Source organism: Oryza brachyantha, chromosome 3 (genome assembly GCF_000231095.2).
Source record: "Oryza brachyantha chromosome 3, ObraRS2, whole genome shotgun sequence".
Taxonomy (NCBI): domain Eukaryota; kingdom Viridiplantae; phylum Streptophyta; class Magnoliopsida; order Poales; family Poaceae; genus Oryza; species Oryza brachyantha.
The window spans coordinates 11,044,507-11,065,309 of NC_023165.2; the positions used below are offsets into that span (position 1 = coordinate 11,044,507).

At 41.5% G+C, this 20,803-nt stretch overlaps 3 protein-coding genes and 1 non-coding gene across 4 annotated transcripts; 1 reads left to right on the plus strand and 3 right to left on the minus strand.

Moving 5' to 3' along the window:
* The first annotated feature begins 4,298 nt into the window (after window positions 1-4,298).
* Window positions 4,299-5,458, plus strand: LOC121053957 (ethylene-responsive transcription factor RAP2-3-like). The gene is made up of 2 exons (XM_040522659.1): window positions 4,299-4,509; window positions 4,587-5,458. The coding sequence occupies exons 1-2, from the start codon at window positions 4,380-4,382 to the stop codon at window positions 5,174-5,176; spliced, it is 720 nt and encodes a 239-aa protein (XP_040378593.1). The 5' UTR covers window positions 4,299-4,379; the 3' UTR covers window positions 5,177-5,458.
* A 1,610-nt stretch (window positions 5,459-7,068) lies between these two features.
* Window positions 7,069-9,573, minus strand: LOC102705325 (60S ribosomal protein L18-3-like). The gene is made up of 5 exons (XM_006649997.2): window positions 9,482-9,573; window positions 9,300-9,389; window positions 9,049-9,177; window positions 8,751-8,933; window positions 7,069-7,389 (listed from the first exon to the last, which is right to left on the minus strand). Exons 1-5 carry the CDS (start codon window positions 9,482-9,484, stop codon window positions 7,231-7,233), a joined length of 564 nt encoding a protein of 187 aa, XP_006650060.1. The 5' UTR covers window positions 9,485-9,573; the 3' UTR covers window positions 7,069-7,230.
* On the minus strand, window positions 7,905-7,985 carry LOC121054040. Its single transcript, XR_005811507.1, has one exon. It is a non-coding gene; the product is annotated as a small nucleolar RNA R16 (small nucleolar RNA).
* Window positions 9,574-10,713: 1,140 nt separating the features above from the next.
* Window positions 10,714-18,420, minus strand: LOC102718444 (Fanconi anemia group I protein). Its single transcript, XM_015834399.2, has 14 exons — window positions 18,266-18,420; window positions 15,983-16,810; window positions 15,817-15,898; window positions 15,524-15,715; window positions 15,378-15,442; window positions 15,126-15,285; window positions 14,804-15,049; window positions 14,582-14,698; window positions 14,265-14,456; window positions 14,098-14,179; window positions 13,083-14,014; window positions 11,776-12,283; window positions 11,509-11,699; window positions 10,714-11,397 (listed from the first exon to the last, which is right to left on the minus strand). Exons 1-14 carry the CDS (start codon window positions 18,418-18,420, stop codon window positions 10,960-10,962), a joined length of 4,188 nt encoding a protein of 1,395 aa, XP_015689885.2. The 3' UTR covers window positions 10,714-10,959.
* Between the last annotated feature and the right edge of the window lie 2,383 nt (window positions 18,421-20,803).

Here is a 20,803-nt window from a genome sequence, read left to right on the forward strand (position 1 = left end):
TTTTTGTACAAGATTCAAATTTTAGAAATACCTAAATTTTCGAATATATATTAAATATAATATTATAATATTTGACAAAAGAAATTTATGTAAGGTTTAGGGATTAATGTTCTTCTATCTAATGTTGCCCCCTTTTTTTTACTACATCGTCCCTTTAAATTCCAAAAACAGGTAAACAGTAGAATCTCAGTAATTCCTTTTGGCTGCATGTCTCCATCTGTCCATCAAATGACTAGCAACTACTCGTCACACACTTGCATATGCATAAACAACGGCAACGTATCAAACCGTGGGCTTCTGGATTGAGTGTTTTGGGCGTATTAATTACTTGAGTGAATTGACAAGTACTGTCTCGTTAGCTGATCGATGATGACCACTCTGTGTTTATCAACATCATCTTCCAATTGGATCGTTTACTTTCTCCCATGTGTCCATTCTTTTTAATCTTTACCAACTTTTGCCCTAAAATATCATCAACGTGCATGCACATGACTATAGTATGTTTTACTCTGACTCTGGTCTTGGGTCTTTACTTCTCCCTTGCGTTTGGCCTTTTTGGCACCACATGCATATATATCATTTCGTCAAGTTCCACAGAAGAAAAAAGAAATTAAAGTCTGTTGCAAGCGTACATTTGGTCCAGTTGTCATTAGAATTTATCTCCGTCCCATAATAACTTTATTTTTTGTTTCTCCGTGTCCAACATTTGATCATTCGTCTTATTTAAAAAATTTGTAAAAAACTAAAAAAATTAGTCCCATATAAAGTACTATTCATATTTTATTATCCAGTAACAATAAAAATATTAATCGTAAAAAAATTTCAAATAACACGAAGAGTCAAAATATTATATTAAAAAACTGAAAAATGAAGTTATTATGGGAGGGAGGTGGATGTAGTAATATGTAATGAGTACTACCTTCGTCCCATAATAACTTTATTTTTTGTTTTTTCGTGTCCAACGTTTGACCATTCATCTTATTTGAAAAATTTATAAAAAACTTAAAAAATTAGTCACGCATAAAGTATTATTCATGTTTTATAAAAATCTTAATCGTAAAAAAATTTCAAATAAGATAAAGAGTCAAAATATTGTATCAAAAAACTAAAAAATGATCTTATTTTAAGTCGAACACGATATATATTTATATAGTCGCTTGACGTGAATCTTGATTTGATGGGGGAATAATCAGTGGGCATTTTCTGGTGCATTGACTAGTTGTTCTCAAAAAAAGTGCTCTAACTAGTAGTTTAATCATTTGACGCCATAGTCGTTCACGTGTAGATTAACTCGGTAATTGCATTGTTCACACGGGATTAATTAATTAAGGGCGTGGAGTAGCCTAGGTGTACGTCTCTACAGGGGTACGTATAAAATCATATGTATCTATCGCGGAGCGAGCTTGATAAAGCAACCACGCGACTGTAAAACCGTGGTATCGACACTATGCGTGAGCATTTCACAGCCATATATAGCCAAGTAGGAATTATAGTTACATGCTAGTCACTGTCGCTATAAAAGAAGAAGAAAAAAAATTAAGAAAAGTACGTGCCTGACACGCTTCGAATGTACCCATGTACCCTAGTACGTACGTAGAAGGTAATGTTTCAAGGAGGTGAGCACAAGAAATTATGGTGTCACTTAGGTCTTGTTTAGTTTCCAAATTTTTTTTAAAAAAAACATCGCATCGAATATTTGGACATCTAAATGAAGTATTAAACATAGATGAATCAAAAAACTAATTGCATAGTTATGTGAAAAATCGTGAGAATAATGTTTTGAGACTAATTAGTCCATGATTAGCCATAAGTGTTACAGTAACCAATATGTGCTAATGACGGTATAATTAGGCTCAAAAGATTCGTCTCGCGGTTTCCAGCCGAGCTGTGAAATTCGTTTTTTCATTCGTGTCCAAAAACCCCTTTCGATATTCGGTCAAACGTTTGACGTGACATTCCTAAAAAAATTTGCCATCTAAACACCCCCTTAGCTCGGTACCTAATTAAATGCAGTGATACTCCCTCCATATTATTTTAAATGATGTCGTTGACTTTTAGGTTCACGTTTGAGATTTCGTCTTATTCAAATATATATATATATATAATTATTAATTATTTTGTTATAATATGATTTATTATTATACGAACTTTAAGTATGCTTTATAATTTTACATATTTAGATATAAATTTTAAATAAGACGAACGATCAAACGTAGATTTAAAAGTCAACGGTGTCATATAAAAAATATAGAGGGAGTACAACTTAAGTGAATGCATGCACGGTGCATCCATAGTAGCACGCGTTTTTTGACGGTCTATAGCATATGTCACGTAAAAATCTCCATTTCAAACATGGCAAATTTTAGACCTTTGGATCAAGATCCAATACACCACGAGATGCCTCTGCCCTATCTTCTCTACCTCCTCTCACAATTTCGTTCAAACACTTATGAGTTGAGTATTTGAGTGTAACTGACGCTATCCTCCACCACGAGATGCCCTCATCATAAACTCCTTTGTCTCTCGAGACGGTTTCACTTGGTCATCTTCTCAAGTAAAACCGTCTCTGATGTTAGCCCACCCTTGGTTCCTGCATCCCCGCATGCAGCTCGTGTGGTACCGTGCACCATCCATGGCTATTCTTATAAACTTGGAGAAGCCTCTTCTTCCTTCCTCCCCTGAGTCCCCATCCTACCCTAACACCAAACCCAAACCCTGATCCATAGATCCTCTGTCAAAGTTGGGGCATCGATCGTTAGTGCCCAATATGAGGAAGAGTTCGTTGAACCGGAAATCTAAAAGATAAGATGTAATGTCACAAATCTTGGACTAGATCGAAGAGTCTAAAATCCGCAAGACATGGGGTGGTTTTGTGGGAAACTCTTCTAAACTCTTAAGAGAACATCTACTTAACTATTGCATATCATGAATATGTGAGGCATATGTATCGTGCAAACTTATTGTAATTGGTAAAAAAAAAATACTCATTCTGCTCTAGAATACTGGTTATTGTTCCTTGGCACCTTTTCAACTTCAAAAGATATAATACACTAAGTATGTAAAGAAATGTCCAGAGAGAAGACAATCTGTTCAAGTAAATTTAAATATGAATGAAGTGTCCAGCGACAGGCCGGTATTGGTGGCAACGAAGGAGTACAAGGATATATGTTTCCTTAAAAAAACACACGCATCATCGGTTTAATATTCGCTCCAATCAGGAGTCGAACCCAGGACCTTAGGTGGTAAGGAGGCTCTTGTAACCACTGGGCTACAGGCCCTTTCGCACGTATGCGCATGTACTTTGTTCAAGTTAATCACTAACCAAACCGTATCTCCCATGCGTGAGACGACGGGACGATCGACCAAACTACCAATTATATAACCTGAACGAAGCTAGAAAATTAGTTTATTAGGGTCAACTGTGTCAGAATACACTAATCTTATTTATTTTGTAAGTACCATCTTAGCTGCCTAAACAATTTAACAATGTATTTCGTCGGAGATTATCGAGGTCGGCTGTCTCCAACCAATGTACTGTAGCTCCGCCTCTTAACATATCCCTACATCGTAAAGACTCATACAATTTATAACTAACTGCAGAGATACAAGAGGAAAAAAAAGATTCTTTTAACACTTTTATTATTGATCAAACATTTGATTTTTTATTCTTTTGTCAAACACACACGTAATGTATGGGTGGCTTGGAGGGATATGGCGTGTATGAGATTTTTGATTTACAGCATGCCTTCAGATCATCATCTGACGAGCGATCAGATTTGCTTCAGATCATCATCTGACGAGCGATCAGATTTGATTGATAAAATTAAAATTTTCAAACGTTTGATCATACCCTTCTTTTTAACAACTCAGATGATTTTCTTGTTTCTATGCATAAGTTGAATTTTACGCAGCAGAAATATTTACAAACAAAAATTAACCGATCGATAAATACCGCGCGCGCGAGAATGCACATGCAGCGGGTCTCCGTCCGTCGTCGCGACTCGCGCCGAAGGATGAAGTCGTCCGTCCGGCGCCGGCCAGTCGCGACGAGGAGCAGGAGGAAGCCACCCGTCGCCTTCCGACCTCCGGACAGTACCGTCCACCACCCTACGCTACGCACGCAAGCGGATCGGCACGCGCGCGCGCGCTACCTCCTCCTCTCGCGACCTGTCCTTTTCGCCGGCCACGCGCCCCCCGCCTCTCGGTCGCCATCGCCGTCGCCTCGGTCCCTCTATATAAAGGCTCCTCCCTCACCGCCGGTTTAGATTCCTACACCGCCTCACCCCACCTATCGCATATACTACCTTGCTTTCTTGCTCGGTCGATCGGCAGCGTGCGTGCGTGCGTGCGTGTCGGATCGATCGGATCACTGACGAGATATGTGCGGCGGCGCCATCCCCGGCGGCAAGAGGAGCGTCTCCACCGCCGACGACCTCTGGCCCAGTGACGAGGACAACTTCACCACGGCGGCGGCGGCTGCGGCGGCGGCCGTATCACCGGATCAGCAAGGTGAGATAATCGAGCTAGCTAATTAAGCTTGACGTTACTTTGCATGTGCTGATTTCTATGTATATGTGTGTGCGCAGCGGCGGATGAGGAGCAGCCGCCGGCGAGGAGGCAGCGGCGCGGGGAGCGGAGGACGCTGTACCGGGGCATCCGGCGCAGGCCGTGGGGGAAGTGGGCGGCCGAGATCCGCGACCCGGCCAAGGGCGCCCGCGTCTGGCTCGGCACCTTCGCCACCGCCGAGGCCGCCGCGCGGGCCTACGACCGCGCCGCCCGCCGCATCCGGGGCACCAAGGCCAAGGTCAACTTCCCCAACGAGGACAACGCCTACGCGCTGCTGCCGCCGCCGCACCACCTCGCCTACTACAGCGACGCCTCCTCCTCCACCACCACCTCCTACCTGTACCCGACGATGACCGTCCCGCTCGCCGCCGCCGCGCCGCAGCAGCAGCAGCAGCTGGTGACGATGGTGGAGTACGGCGGCGACTCCGTGGACGTGGCTAGCGTCGGGATGGGATACTTCCAGCCGCCGCCTTATGAATTCTCCGCCGGTGGCGCCGTCGTCGTGCCGGTCTCGGCAGCGGCGCCGGCGCCGATGGCGTACGGGCAGAGCCCAGAGGTGGCAGCTCCGCTCATGTGGAACTTCGACGACATCACGGCCATGCCAATGTGATAGTATTACGCTGGAGATTAAGCTAGGCTTAATTATAGATTACATAAATCCGCCATGCCATTGCTCCTCCTAATCTCCTATTGCTCAAGGGCTTAATTAAGTGTATCTGGCATGGCTGGCTTAGCTTACAATTTATTTCCTTTTCATTTCTTCTCTTGCATTTCTCTCACATTTTGAGATGAGCTAGTGTCTGGTCATACGACTATTTGTTCATCTTTTCTTGTAGTGGTGGACATATATTTTCACCGGTTAGGCTTGGAATTTGTAAACAGAACAATTATCAAGAATAAGAATGCTTCTGGTTATTACTTTATACTCTTTTTTGTGCTTTCTTACTCTAAATTACCAAATTAGCATTCCAAGTAGTTGTTTTCAACTCATTTGCGTCCGTATATCATGTTGACTTTCAGTGGTCGATGGTGAATATACTCTGAAGACTGATAAGAAAATGAAAGGTGTGATCGTTTGTCTTTTTCATGAAACAAAAATCAAACAACATGTTTACAAACAAAAAGAAATTTATAGTAAAACTTTTATACACGTATTATTAGTGATCCAAAAGTCAAGACTAGAAAATAAACTTTGATAAAAAATTATACAAAATTAACTCTAAATTTAAGGTTAAAAATTCAAATTTTAGTTTATAAGCTTAAGCAGAAGAGGGAAGATAGGGCGAAAAATCCCAAATTTTGTGTTGGTTCTATCAGAGGGAACACAATTACAAGAGAAAGAAGCTTAATAACCAAATCTCAAATAGGAAAAAAGAAATTGTGATGATCGGTACTCCCTCCATTTCATAATATAAGATATTTGATTTTTCTATTTTCATTGTTTGACTATTTGTCTTATTCAAAAAATTATGAAAATATTATTTATTTTGTTGGTAACTTACTTTACTTTGTTATCAAAAGAACTATCAACACGACTTGTCATTTTTATATTTATACTAAATTTTTAAATAAAATGAATGATCAAATGTTAAAAAAATATTTTACTTTATAAAACAGAGGTTACATTATGAAACGTGAAACGGAGATACTACCGTTTTTCCAATGGGGGAGAGCAGGCGTTTGCGCGGCGGAGAGGTGGGGGCTGGAGTTTTCTTCTCCGACCCTCTCACGAGCCGTTGGATTGAAAACATGTGGATAGGATCTGATATTTCGGTGGCTACGGCTTTTATAGGCCAATAAAGCGGCCCAACTAGCTGAGACCAGGAATGATTTGCCGGCCTGCTAAGCGTGCGTTGCCGGCGGGGGATGGCGACCTCTAGGATGGAGGCATCTGATGACTACCGTTTCCATTTTTAGCCATTTTAGTTTGATACAAAATAAATTTATTTTTAAGTAAACATTGCATTAGAGTTTATAAAATTATAGTATAAATATATTAGAAATAGATAAAATAGAGGATATTGTATTAGGATTTGATAAAGCATAAGGTATTCAGTCTTCAAGACCTTGTATTGATAAAATGTGTGAAGTGAAAAAATAAAGCTAATTTTAGAATAGAATGAATACCAGTCTTCTTCTGGTGAAGACATACCATAAGATCTTATTAGTAGACTCTTCAAACCGATTCTTAGGATTAGTAGACTCTTCAAACCGATTCAAAAGTCTAGTACTCCCTAAGACTTTCTAATATTGACTCACTTTATGTTACAGGATTTTCTAATATTGAAAAGACTGACCATGGCTCAATGTAGATGTTTCAATGTAGATGTTTTGTACAGGTGTTTAAATTAATTAGCATCCATACGAGGAAGGGCAAAGCCAAGAAAATTTTAAAGGGTTAAGACGGCGGAAAACGGTGTACATGCTAAAAATACCCGTAATCTGAGTCTGTTCATGTCAAACAAAAACTCTGGCAGAAGCAGGGATACAAGATACGAGAGTCTAACGTGCTGACAACATCTGCAATTTTCTGATTCGAAGTGCATAACATTCGAGCAAAATTTAGTTGATCCTGGCACTTGAGCAACAACACAAGAAATTCGGAAACTCAAACAAGAGATATGTAGCCCATTTGGTGCAAGCACATGAATAACAGGCAATAACTTAGACCTTGAAGCCTTTGCTGTTCCTCCTTCCTCTTGCCTTCTCAAACTTCCTTCCCTTCGACCGCACATAAGGCTTGGTGTTGCTGTGTGGCACTCCAGGTGCAGGACCAAAGTGCTTCACTGCTTCCCTAGCATTCTTAGGACCCCTCAGGAGAACCTACCATAATGCAAAATTGTCAATTGCGAGAGGACATTGCAATGTACCACAAAGGATAAGTAGATCACAAAGTGATATCACCGTTGAAATTGACAAGGGCACACGAAAAATAAGCAGAAGAAATTCAGAGCAGACATAAGGTTTGTGTAGTAACTAGTAAGCTAATTAGCTCTCATTTACCATCCAATTCCAGACATTCCTTTCACACATAAAACAAGCGCGGCACCAACAAGATTACTGGGAATATACAACAATCGCTGCAGCCCTTACAAGTACAATAATTTCAACAGTATATCCATTGTAGAAAGTTATAGCATGTAACTAGAACCGCAGTTCATACAAAAAAACTACCCACAATAAGGAGCAAAACACCAAAGGAGCTTTAACACGCCTTGTTATCACAGTAAGATAGGAAACCAGCAATGGCTATTTTCCTTTTGAACATACTTTGGTTTGTTATTTTGTTAAAAGAGCACCAGCACCAAATGTCACACAAAAGGATTAGCTAATCAGCTAGTGGCATCAGATAATAAGCGGAGTATTGGTCCACACATTGCATTCAGTGTGTAGGATAAGAATGTCCATCATATGCCATTATTCCATCAATAACTTCAAAATTAAAAGCAAAAACCAATTGAGGAAATGAGTAGGTAAAAGACCAGCAGCTGATCCAAGTAAAATTTATGGCTCCACAAAATCAGCAAAAAGAAACTACCTCAAAGAACCGCAAGATAAAATTAAGAGTAAATTTTGGTTAGAGCATTTGGCACCAAAGCAACCATGTTGTCACAATGGGCTGGTAAGACCACCATTTAGATCTATGCACATGCTATACCTCCTTGGCATTCATTAGGTTCTCCAAGAAGAAATTAACTGGTGCAGGTATTATGCTCAAAATTATGACCCTATGCTTCTTCTCATATCAGTACTCATCGATATCAACACCACAATTAACACCTATTTGATTCAGGCAAACTAACTTGTACAAGGTGCTACAACATAAGCCAGCATAAGCCAGTTAATTTTAAGAAGCTAGGAAAGGAAAGCGAAGTTAATTGTTCCCACTCTCAGATGCGCTCCAGTAAAGGAGTGCACAAACATGCAGACACTCAACACAGCATCAGGTTCTGACCGCCCGTCTGCTTTGTTCTCATCATTGAGAGATAACAAGAATAATAGCACAGCTAGATTCAACTAAAGAAACTCAATTTCACAAGTAGATTTAACTTCTTTCTAGGCATACAACGTTTCTTCACGGGCTGATCACAAGCAGACAATGTAGGCGTCATCATCACTCAGTTAAAATGCTTGCAGAAACATCAATCAGGCAACATAGATCAGAATCGAGCAGCAGAAATTACCGTGTTCTGGCCCAGAGGAGCACGGAGCGCCAGCTGGTCGAATGTAAGGCACTCGCCGCCAGCATTCACGATGCGGGCCCTCACGGTCTCCGTGAACCTGAGCGCGGCCACCTTCATCGCCGGCACCTCGTAGACCCTCTTGTCGTCCGTAACGGTGCCAACTATCACGGCGATCTGGTTCTCCTGCAGCGCGCGCAACAACCAACCACGAAACCGAGATGAGATCCATCACGAAATTCGCCGAGGCATATGCTCGCTCCTGATAGACGCAAACGAATCAAATGGAGAATGCACGGACCTTGCCCTCCATGAACCTGACGAGACGGCGGAGCGAGAGCGGTGGGCGGTTGGTCTTGCTCATGAAGAGCCGCCTCAGGATCACGGCGTTGAACGGGCTCTTGGTCCTCCGCACCAGGAAGCGGTAAAGCTGGGCACAGATCGGGGGGGAAGCAACGAAACTCAAAATCCAGAGACCAGAGAGCACTACTAGATGATGACGAAGACGACGGGCACCGGATCGGGGGAGGACGGGGGCGAGAGGGAACTGACCTTGACGATGAGCTTGAGGTAGACATCCTCGGATCTGGGCGCCGTGCGCTTGGTCTTCTTGTTCCGGCCGCCGGCGACGAGGTCGATACCCTGCGAGCGGAGGAGAGATAGAGAGAGAACGGGGCGTCAGTTATTGCTCGAGGCTATGGAGATGACGCGGGAGCCGAAGGAAGGGAGGTCACCATGGCGAGCGGCGGTGCTGCGGCGGCGGCGGCGGCGGAGGGGGGTGAGTTCTAGGGTTTTGGGAGCGAGATGAGAATGAGGCTTATATAGGTGTGCGAGTGGTGCTGTCGACTCGACCGGAATGGGTTTGATTGAACCAAGTTCAAACTCTCTCGTTGGGTTGGGCCAGCGGCCCAGGATCAGACGCTACCATCTTTTTTTTTTTTTTGAAAGACCCTGTACCACCTAGTGTATAAGAGCATCCCTAACCGCTTATCTATCCCAAAATAAAGGATGAAGACTATAAATTGAGCTCTAACAGAATGACTATCCTATCATCTATTTTTAGAGGTCATCCATATTAGGAGAGAGAACATATATATTTAGATGATTTCTCTCTATCCTTCAAAGAAATATAGAGTATGTCATATATGAATGATCTAGTGGAGTACAAAGAGATATGAATGATAAAACTAGTTTAGACGATCATCCAAATGAAGATATGGATGACCAAATTTAGATGAGCGGTTAGGGATGCTCTAAGGGCATATACCATGATAATTACTAGCTGACTCTCTGTTGTTACATGAGCAAATAAGATAACGTGGATAAAAAATGGTTATTATGCATGTCAACAGGTAGAGTCAACTCTTCGCATTTATTTAAGAAAATTTTGTTGCATGGGGTAGATTAAAAGAAAAAAGAATAATAAAATATATTTTGTATTATTAATGATGAAATCATATCTAACCCTACCTTTATACATATGCTTATAAAATAAGTTAGTATTGCTAATATGAATAAGGAATGAGTCAACACTAATCTCTACCTTTCAACATGCTCTAAGTGAGCCGAGAGGTAAGTGATTATCCACGCCACCAGAAGTAGACTATACCGTGGATTATTTGCTTTACACTTCCGAAAGTATGTTTTCTTAAAATACTGCATCTACAATATTACATGGATCACTTATTCTGAGCTATTTGCTAAGTTTATTTTTTATAAGTTTTTATTGTCGAAGACGATAATCCAGGGCAATAATATGGTGAGTAAATTTGTTTCAAAGTTCAAACGGTAGGAAGCAAATAAACAGTGAGAGGTAGGTTGTTTCGTCTCAAAAAGAAGATGAGAAGAAAATGAAATTTATGACTATGTTATCTCTAAAGCTAATAGCTAATGAATCGTATGGTGTAAACCCTACACGCTGAAATTTAACTCGGGCAAAAGCATACAAGCAGAAATTTAACAAGGGCAACAGCGTACACGCAGAAATTTAACAAGGGCAACAGCGTACACGTGGAAATGTAACAAGGGCAACAGAGTATGGTTGCTTCTACATTGTATATCTACTGCTGTGGTCAACATGAGAACAAACAAAAATTGGTCAGAACTCAGAATTGCCTATTATATTTAGTATTTACTTCTATTCTAATCTATCTTCCCTGTCCTGGCCAAAGCTATAAATTATGTTTCAATTTGTGTACACCCTAAACATAATCTATTCGCTTCTTGCTTCTTCATCAGAATCCTCAACAACGGTGTTTATCTTAGCCCTCTTCCTTCGTGCTAAGACTCTTTCCTCCTCTTCATCAGACTCAGAATCTTCAACTGTCTTATCACTGCGTGCACTGGCCTGTGGGTCTTCATCGGCATTTGTTTCAAGAGGAGCATCTGCACCTTCCGCGTCCTCTTCAGGCCTGTCTTCAGATGACGCAGCTCCGGCTGGACTGGAATCCATTTCTTGTTCGTCCTTTGCCTTTATCTGAAAATCCCTTGCCACGCTACGCTTGGCATGCCTCAGAAGGTTCATATGTGTAAGCTTGCTCAGCTGGATTAGATACTTCTCATAGTCTTCGATCTGGAAAATAAGATCAGGAATGCATCTGCTCTCTCTTTTGATCCTAGCGAGGATTCCTCTTTTTGATGTTTGTTGATTCTGCAACCGAAAAGGAGGCAGGAGAGAAGTAAAACAAGCTGCAGTTACTCAGGCCTTGAAAAGAATACAAGCATCAAAGGAATATTTAATTGTGCATGCGAGAATGCAGACCTCTTGAACAATTGCGACGAAGACGTATAGTGGAGCCGTCAGCATCCTGCAAGTTACTTCTGCAAGCTTCTGAAACTTTAGACTCGGTATGGTTTGTTTGTATCCCTTGGGTGCAATCTGAGACTTGGCCATGCGAGCCAATAGCTTGTAGAACTTAGCAGTCAATCTCAGAAACTGTTCAGCCTGAGAATCTGAAAATGAAACAATAAAATCAGGCTACATATAAGATTTGAATAGATTGCTGTTTTCTGGTACCTTATAACCTACCCTTAAGGCTCATATCTGCAAAAGACGAGAGGACGTGAACTACAGTTGTTGATCTTGAGTAGAGTGCTTCCTCTAAATATAGCCTTTGTGTACTTTCATCAGCTGGCTGATCCTCATCAATATTAGCAGAATCATAAGCTAATGCAAGCATTAGCTTAAGCTTACCAGTAACCCAATCCAATTCAGTAAGAGATGATTCAACCATTTGAAGAAAGACAGCAGTAAGTGAATTCTTTGTTTTACAATTTATAACAGGAAATGCCTCTGACGAATCTATCGAGTCCTCATTTCCAGAAGCTAGTAATTTCAACTCTGCTGTCATGTTATGCACAAGAACCAGATCATCTGGAGCTGCCATAAGATGGACAGCAAGTTTTACCATCTCCTGCGCAATGCTTGGATTCTGAACGATATTTTTTTGACACAAGCTTGCTGCCCAATGCCCAACAAGGTGACTTTGTTCATGATGTAGCTTTCTTGATATGCCGAAAATCAGTTCAGTCACAGCCTACAGAAATAAACAATAATTTCAGTCTACCACCAAAGCAAAATAGTAAACTATTTTAATTCTAGCTATTCTCATGTCTCTTTCACAAAAACTGTTCTAAAACAGCTATTTCTAAACCATAAAATATTATACTCCCTCCAGTCAAAAATATTTGTCATTTAGAACAAGATTTTGTCAAACTTCTAAAATTCTGACAAACAATTTTGCGTTACAATAAATTTATAAAAACTAATAAGTTTATGATATTATGATAGTACCTTCCGAGAATAATCTATATGTATCATTTGTCTTGTATTTAAACTAAGCATTTAAGAAATTATCGATGGTTGAAATTTTATAAGTTTGACTAAATCTTATTCTAAACAACAAATATTTTTGACCGGAGGGAGTATATGCTCCAGATCCATATTTGAAAAGGGAAACAGGAAGTCAATTGTGAGAAACTGCTTCACATAAAGATAAGTGGAATCTTGTTCTAAACAACAAATATTATTGACCGGAGGGAGTATTTGGCATGCTCCAAATCCATATTTGAAAAGGAAAACAGGAAGTCAATTGTAAGAAACTGCTACACATAAAGATAAGTGGTAAACATGGACGGCGAACTAATACATCTGTGAATTTTCTTTTTCTCAATGAAATGGATAGTGCAGAAGCATCTAGTGTGCTGTTTGCATTATATTCATTTATTATGCTGGCTAAGTTTTATTGTAAATCCTATTTCAACTAATTTAATTAATTCTGTAAAAAATTAAGCCATCATACGTTCCTTTACCATCCAGAGCACACATAGATTTACCTCAGATTCACGTGGTAGTGACTGGGAAAGAACTCGAACATATAACATTTTCAATATATTCAGAAAAACATGGGGACTTCTTGTATTTGGACCAGTATGATTCCTATCAAGAAGCTGGCTGCAATGCACCATATCTTCTATATTTGGTGGAGCTGAAGATACAAGGACATCAAAAATATCACCAGGACGATCTTCTGGAACACTTAGCTTAGACATTTCTTTTAGGCATGTCAATGCCAAATATAGTTGGTCCTTTTTGCTATCCATGTTTTTCTTCCCTTGGGTCAGGTTCCTCTTCGTTCCACCATTTTCTTGCTTTGAACCTAGCATAAGCCACCATATAAGCTGCATCATTGGCCCCATCAATCTTTTTACATCTTCATACAGCACAGTACTTAAATTTCCAATAGTCACTCTGCTTCCCTTGGCTGCAAGCGATTTGAACATTCCAAGACAAGCTTTGAGAACAAAAGATAATAGACTGGAGCACTGGTTCAGTTTAGATTGGCTAGGACGTTGACTACATTTTACAAGATTATCAGCATCACACTGCTTGATACACATCGTTACAAGTTCATACAAGCTTGTATCCATAAATTTGCCCCTCCTTTCATTTAATTTCTGCAATGTTGCACTGTAATACTCCTTGGGTCCATTCGTCTGCTTTGCAGTAGAATCACTTGAATTCCCTGCTCTTTGTGCAATCTTCTCCTTATTCTTGCTTGTTTTTCTCTCAAAGCTGCTATGTGCATCAATAAGGTCTAGTATTTCTTTTTCTAACATTTCCTTCTGTTCATCAGCTACTTTCACTAGTTTTGAAGCAGCAAAATCGACAAAAACCTCAATGATTCCAAGCATAGCAAAGTTATGGCAATGAGCTGTGTCCAAATGCGAAGAAAGATAACCATTTTCTTGGGTCTGCCCTCGTTGATCTGGAAGATATAAAAATTGTAGCACAAAGGTGTATTGAATAATATTTCTAAATGGGTTGCATTTATATTTAGTTATCACAAACCTTCTGCAAGACATTTTTTCAAGTACTTTTGGATATTTGACAAAGCTTCCATGAATAAGTCACTTGATGATAATCTTCCAACCTGGCAATAGCTTGGGTCAAAAAACAGAAAGAAAATGATATAACCAAAGACTCTCGTATGGCTATAAAGTTATTAAAGAGCAAACCTCATTATCCTGCGAAGGAGCAAACCCGAAGCACTTCCAGTATGCATCTCGTGTTCGTTCACATTTACTATTGTGCTGAACTTGAAGAACACATGAGATACATGACAGGAGGCAATCTATTGGTTCCACAATGCACATTTTAGCACTCTCACTTTTAAAGCACAAGTCAGTTTTAAGGGGACATTCTGCATGCTAATGAAAGTCAGGCAACAACTCATTAGAACAACTTCATCTGGCTTGCTAAGAGTATGTACGGAAGACAATCTGCAATGTCAAGAAAACAGAGATGAACACAAGAAACCATCAGGGAGTCTTACCTCTGTGTAATAGTTTAGGAAGTGGGGCCAAAGGAAATCAAGGACATTCTCTGCAATAATCGGATCTGAGGTAACAATTTGTATGAGTCCGCTGTATAAGGCCTCTTTGACTCTAGCCTGTAACAGAAAAATAACAATTTCGGGACTTTGGAGCAGTACATGTCTTGCTAGACATGAAGATAAACAAATGAGTGTTACGATATTTTCCTAAAGAAGTTAAACCTGCTGCGAGAAACATCTGCGAAGTAATCCACTCAGTTCTTGAAAGAGACCTCCACCAATCTCTAAATGTGCCTCAGGTTGCTGGCTAGAGCTTGGTTGACTTGATGAGTCTTGAAAAGGATTTGCTTCGTTTTTCCTATACTTGTTCTCCATAATAATTAACTGGACAATAGCATTTGTGGCAGCAATGCGCACATCATCCTCCCGCTTGAACATGGCCTTCCTTACAACTAATATTATGTAATCCTGTAAATTGAACTCTATAACAATCATCATACTGCCGTTTACAACATCATAGGTAAGATTTACTATAAGTTCAGACCTTTAGATCACGGCTGAACTTTGTGAGTGGCAAGATGCAGTTGATCAGACCAGTTGATATCTTGTCATTCAAGAATGAAAAGTAATCCAGCAACTCTTTAAGGTGCGCAATGTATTCGAGCATTTGAAGTGGATGAGTACGAACTAAATCTCCAAGAAGTCTGTAGGGGCAGATAATTTTTTTAAGTCTATATTGAAGGAGTAATTGAATTGAAGGCTAAAAGTTGCAATTAGGATTCCAAGCCTTTATTACCTAATGACTGGTACAGTTTGAGAAGGCTTTGCTGAGAGAATCCGGAACTTGCATTGCTCGATTATCTGAACTCAAGTTGAAAAATTAGAAACACGCTATTACATGATGTTAAACAAACGCAGAGATAACAATGACTTTATGCATACCTCAGTTCGTGCCATTCCATGGATCTCAAACAGTGACTTCACCATATTAACACCTACTTCTTCAGTGCTCATAACCCTTTCATCCGAGTCACCTTCCTCCCTTCGGTCGCTATCTGAGGCCTCCAATAGGAGAAAACCCACCTGAACAATGCTTGGCACGACATGCTCCCTCCCGCCAATGCTCTCCCCAACCTACATATATGAACCACCAATATTACTCCGAGATTACTAAGAATCACAAACTCCAATGCTTTCGCGATCCACATCGAAGCTTCGAAATAAGAATCCCTAACAGCTTTCAGCAGCGCCTTCTCGACGCAGTGAGCAGCCCGACCGCATTCCTCTTTCAGGCAATCCGGCAACCACTTGCAGCGCCTAAAAAATGGCAGTCGCCCAATCAGAACAATTTTATGCTTCACAAAAGCTAAACATCTCAAATAGCTTCGGCCATTCCCTCACCGCGATATCCAATAATCCCGGCGAGACGTGGTGACAGCGTCTCGAAGCACGCCCACCGCGGCCTCGTTGAACCTCCGCACGCGCGCCACGGAGAGCAGCACCGACACCGCGAACCCGCTGAGGGTCCCCGCCGCGTCGGCCTTGACGGCGGCCACAACCTCCCTTGCCAGCGCAGGATCCTGCTTGACCGCGAAGGAGACGTGCATCAGCACGGTACCCTCCACCTGCCGCGCGATGGACGGCGGCGCACGCAGGCGGGCGCCCCTGTGGCCGCCGAAGAAGCGGAGGAGGCCCGAGAGGACGGCACGCGGGTGGAGCGGCTTGGAGGCGAGGAGGAGGAGCTGGTACGCGAGCGCGGGGAGGTCCTGGACGTCGGCGCCGGGGAGGAGGGAGAGGACCTTCCCGACGAAGGACGGTACGCGGGAGCGGTAGGCCGCGGGGAGGTCGCGGAGGAGGGAGGCGACGGCGAGCAGGGTCGGGGACGGCCAGCTGGGCGCGGAGAGGAGGGCGGAGAAGGCGGCAGCCGTGGCGGTGGGGGAGGGCGAGAGCGCGAGCACCGCGGGGAGGAGGGCGAGGTGGTTCGGGGGCGATGCGGGGGAGAGCGAGGAGAGGAGGTCATTGAGGCCGTCGGGCGGGAGCGCCGGGAGGAAGGGCACCGCCGAGGACGGGTCGCGGGAGGCGAGGGCGAGGATGGATTCCGCGGTGGGGGGAGGGGCTTGCTGCGAGGAGGGCGCGCCGTCGGACGCCGACATCGCCGGAGGAGCGGCGGTGGCCGGCGGGGAGTTTGGGGGATCGGGCGGGAAGGGGGTTGGGGGTTTTCCCTCCAGGCTTCCGTAGATTTTCCAAGGAGAGAGTGGAGGTTGTGCGGTGGCCGTTCGTTAGCCCACATGATGGCCCGGCCCATCTATCTAGGCCTCGCCTGGATTACAGATTATATGGGCCGATCAGGTGGAAATGGGCCCATCAACACTAGGAATAAGTCCACTTGAGATTCCTCAACTTATCGTCCAGTCTGTTTTTCATCCTTTGACCGCAGAACCGGATACAACTGGTCCCTGAACTATCAAAATCGGTGCAAAAGAGGTCCCTAAACGGTTTTGAAGGCGGTTTTGGCTGACTAGACGCCTACATGGCTAGTTTGACTAGGCCTCCGTCCCACGTAGCATTGGTATGGTGCTTACGTGGCCATTATATATCAGAAAAACAGTGGGCCCGCCTGTCAGCTGCACACAAAATGATTTAAAAATGACAAGTCCACGTGGGTAGTTGACAATGGGCCCACCCGTCAGCTACACACAAGAATGATTTATTTCTTTTGGGTAGTTGACTGTGGGCTTGCCATTTTTAAATTATTTTTTGTGTGCAGTTGATAGATGGGCTCATTGTTTTTCTGATATATATTTGCCACGTAAGCGCTATGTCAATGCCACGCGGGACGGAGACCAAGTCAAACGAGCCATGTAAGCGCCAAGTCAGCCAAAATCGCCTTCAAAACCGTCAAGAGACCCCTTTTACGCCGGTTTTGATAGTTCAAGGACTGGTTATATCCGGTTCTACAGTCTAAGGACAAAAAACAGATTGGACGATAAGTCGAGGGACCACAAGTAAACTTATTCCTCAACACCATGGCTTTTCTCTTGCACATTTTAATACTACCTCCGTCTCTAAATGTTTGACGTTGTTGACTTTTTTGTACGCGTTTGACTATTCATTTTATTTAAAAAAACTGTCAAATATGTAAAGCTATATATATGCATAAAAATATATTTAACAATACACGAAATTATATAAAAATAATTAATAATTAAGTAAATTTTTTAAATAAAACGAACGGTCAAATATGTATAAAAAATCAATAGCGTGAAACATTTAGGGACGGAGGGATGCATTTGCGTTGCTACAGGATTGGATTGGATTCGACAACGTTCTTTTGGCAATGAAAAAGAAAAAATGAAAAAACATATGATTTTTAATATCTAGTATAAACAATAAAATTAGTTACTTAAAAATCAAAATCTACTTTAGAAAGATGTGAATATGAATGTCTTTATATAAATTTTTCATTAAAAAAGACTGTCTTATAATTCAGGAAAAGCGCCCACAAAAAACAATGAATAATCTAAGGATAATTCTGTTAAAAGAACACAGCATATAGATAGTTAAATGGGGCGCCGCTCAACATAGCCCGGCCTTAAGACACGGGATCGGCACGACCCGATTGGCACTTCGTGTCGTGCTGTGCCTACCCACGGGCTGCACGCCAAGCCCAGGCACCACCACAACCATTTGCGGCGGACGGCGGCTGTGGCGGCGGATGTGGTGGACAACGAGTTGATGACCTCTCTGTCGTGTGGCGCCTCCATGCTGCTCCCCAACAGCATCGACCGGTCCGTGCTCCCCGACACCCGCAACGCCGTCGTTGTCTGACAGGTATCCATTTATGCTTATTATATGGCCGAACATTTGTGTAGTATCCATTTTATGCTATATCCAAGATATCTATGAAATTCTATTATCTGATATTTTATGATATCTAGGAAATTAAAGTCCCTATTATTCTTGTAGGTTTATGATCTTCAAATGATATCTTCTAAATTAGTTATCAGTTCTGACATATTAGCTATTGATTTCATTCTGCTGATAAACATTTTGTATTGTTCAATGTTTGTTAGGCTGTGACTGCATGCTAGGGATATGCCATTTGTAATTAGATATATCTTTACTACTAATATGAAAGCCTAAATCAATCAAATCTAAATGGATATCCATATAAAATCAAATTGATATGGATTTTTTCTATTTATTATAGTAATAACATAATATGTTTTTATTCTTTGCAAAGCACAAACATTCAGCTATAACACTATAGGCCGCGTTCGGTATTGGAGGGAGGATAATGTAACTTATTCCCGGCACGAAAAACGTATTAATAGATTAGTACATGATTAATTAATTATTAATTATTAAAAAATATAAAATGGATTAATATGATTTTTTAAAACAACTTTTCTATAAAAATTTTTTATAAAAAATACACCGTTTAGCAGTTCGGAAAGCGTGCGTTAAAAAAACGAGAGGTAAGATAACTAAAGGAGCTGTCGAACGCAACCATAGTTGCATACCTCGTCCATTCAAACTACAATTACTGTGATTTTAAAAATATTGCTTCAAAACAGTTATGTGTATCATATAGGTTTATTGATATTTACTATTTTTTTTACTCTTTGCTGCCTCCATCATTCGCCGTGAACCCTCTGGGTTCGGGTTAAAAACACCCGTATGGGCTTGAACGAGAACAGTCTCGCTAGCGAACCCGTCGCGCGGCGGTCACACGTATACGAACGTACCCCTTTTCACTTAAGGCCTTGTTTGGCTCTTGTGTATAATTTTTCCGAGGAAAAACACCAACAGAGAGGGATGGGGTGGATCCCCTCCCACCACCCAATCCCCTCCATCATTCCCCTTTCACGGACGGACAAAATGCATGGACCAGCAGCATTACACATGTGTTCTCTTAGATGACCACGGACGGATATAATGCTTGTGGTCTTCTGAATACCACTTGGAAAATTTTGAATACAACATCAATATATCTAAATTAATTAATTATAAAATTCATAAATACTAAAACAACGGTATTAAATAGCATGGAAATCAGATGAATAATTACAATCCCAGAATGAATATTGTAGTACTAAACAAAGTACATGCTAATAGAGACCAAGATTGGTGCAATTCCTGAATCCACAAGTAGTGAATTCTACATTACCAGAATCCACAACACGCGAATCAATACCCAATACATTTAGGAACCAAAAACTAAAAGTGTCAACTTCCAAAATCTAATTTTATCCATAATATTAAGAATTGAAGAAGATTTTGCTGCAAGAGTTGCTCAAAGCTTCCTATTTTTTGAGCAAAAGTAAGTTCAGTACAATATAGGGACATAATATTGAAGCTAAACTAAACTCAATAAATTTCAGCAAAAGAAAGTTCAATACAATGTAGGACATAATACTGCATGTATGGTTAGATTCACTGCACCAAAAAACAGATCGATTGCAACTAGCAACGAGAGACAAATCTTAGGTGACTGTCACGCCCAGAAATTTCTCACACGAATTTCTGAACTTAATTGTATATTAAAATCCTTGTCCAGGACCAGCCAGGGTATAAGAAAGACAATGTTGACTACATAACCATCATTCTTAGAAACAACTGAAAATAACACTTATTCTAACGAAAATGCAGCGGAAAGAAAGGTAGACTAGCTTCCGCAGGTACGGCTCCAGTCCACATGCAAAGCTTCGACGGCAGACCAGCTCACTCCTGAGAGTCACCTCCATCGAATTCCACTTCTAACTCTAGAGGGGGAAATTGGGCAAGGCTGAGTACAAACCACCGTACTCAACAAGTAGCACGAAAAAGAGGGTAATAAGTGATGCATAAGGATCATCAAGGACAGGCTAGGGTTAGTTGCAATAAAACAGCTTTAAAATAAAAAACAGAGATTAAACTGAATAAAGGTAATTAAATACATTAAAGGGTAAGTAAATAACAGTTGCAAAATACCACAACACTGTCCAACGTTACACCATGTTGCAACAGGCCCAACCACTACTCAACGTTACACCACGTTGTAGTAGTCTCAAGTGAAAACCAGTTTACCCAGGTCATTAAAGGTTCACTAATCACAGTGAAGCTGGGAGTCTGCCCGTAACCGTGGGCACGGCTATTCGAATAGATTATACTCTGATCAGAGGTATACTACAGTACCCATAAGACACGACTCCACTACACTTGAACGTGCGCCGACATACC

Bases quoted from the DNA above. Each gene is read 5' to 3' on its own strand.
- LOC121053957 (XM_040522659.1), top strand. From the start codon at position 4,380: ATGTGCGGCGGCGCCATCCCCGGCGGCAAGAGGAGCGTCTCCACCGCC. The intron at 4,510-4,586 runs GTGAGATAATCG...GTGTGTGCGCAG, and splicing joins CGTATCACCGGATCAGCAAG to CGGCGGATGAGGAGCAGCCG.
- LOC102718444 (XM_015834399.2), bottom strand. From the start codon at position 18,420: ATGGATACCTGTCAGACAACGACGGCGTTGCGGGTGTCGGGGAGCACG. The intron at 15,716-15,816 runs GTTAGGGATTCT...TCATATATGTAG, and splicing joins AGAAGGCGCTGCTGAAAGCT to GTTGGGGAGAGCATTGGCGG. The intron at 14,180-14,264 runs GTTTGCTCTTTA...AGCTATTGCCAG, and splicing joins CTCCTTCGCAGGATAATGAG to GTTGGAAGATTATCATCAAG.
- LOC102705325 (XM_006649997.2), bottom strand. The intron at 8,934-9,048 runs GTCCGTGCATTC...CGCGCGCTGCAG, and splicing joins TCAGGTTCATGGAGGGCAAG to GAGAACCAGATCGCCGTGAT. The intron at 7,390-8,750 runs GTAATTTCTGCT...GCATTATGGTAG, and splicing joins CTCCTCTGGGCCAGAACACG to GTTCTCCTGAGGGGTCCTAA.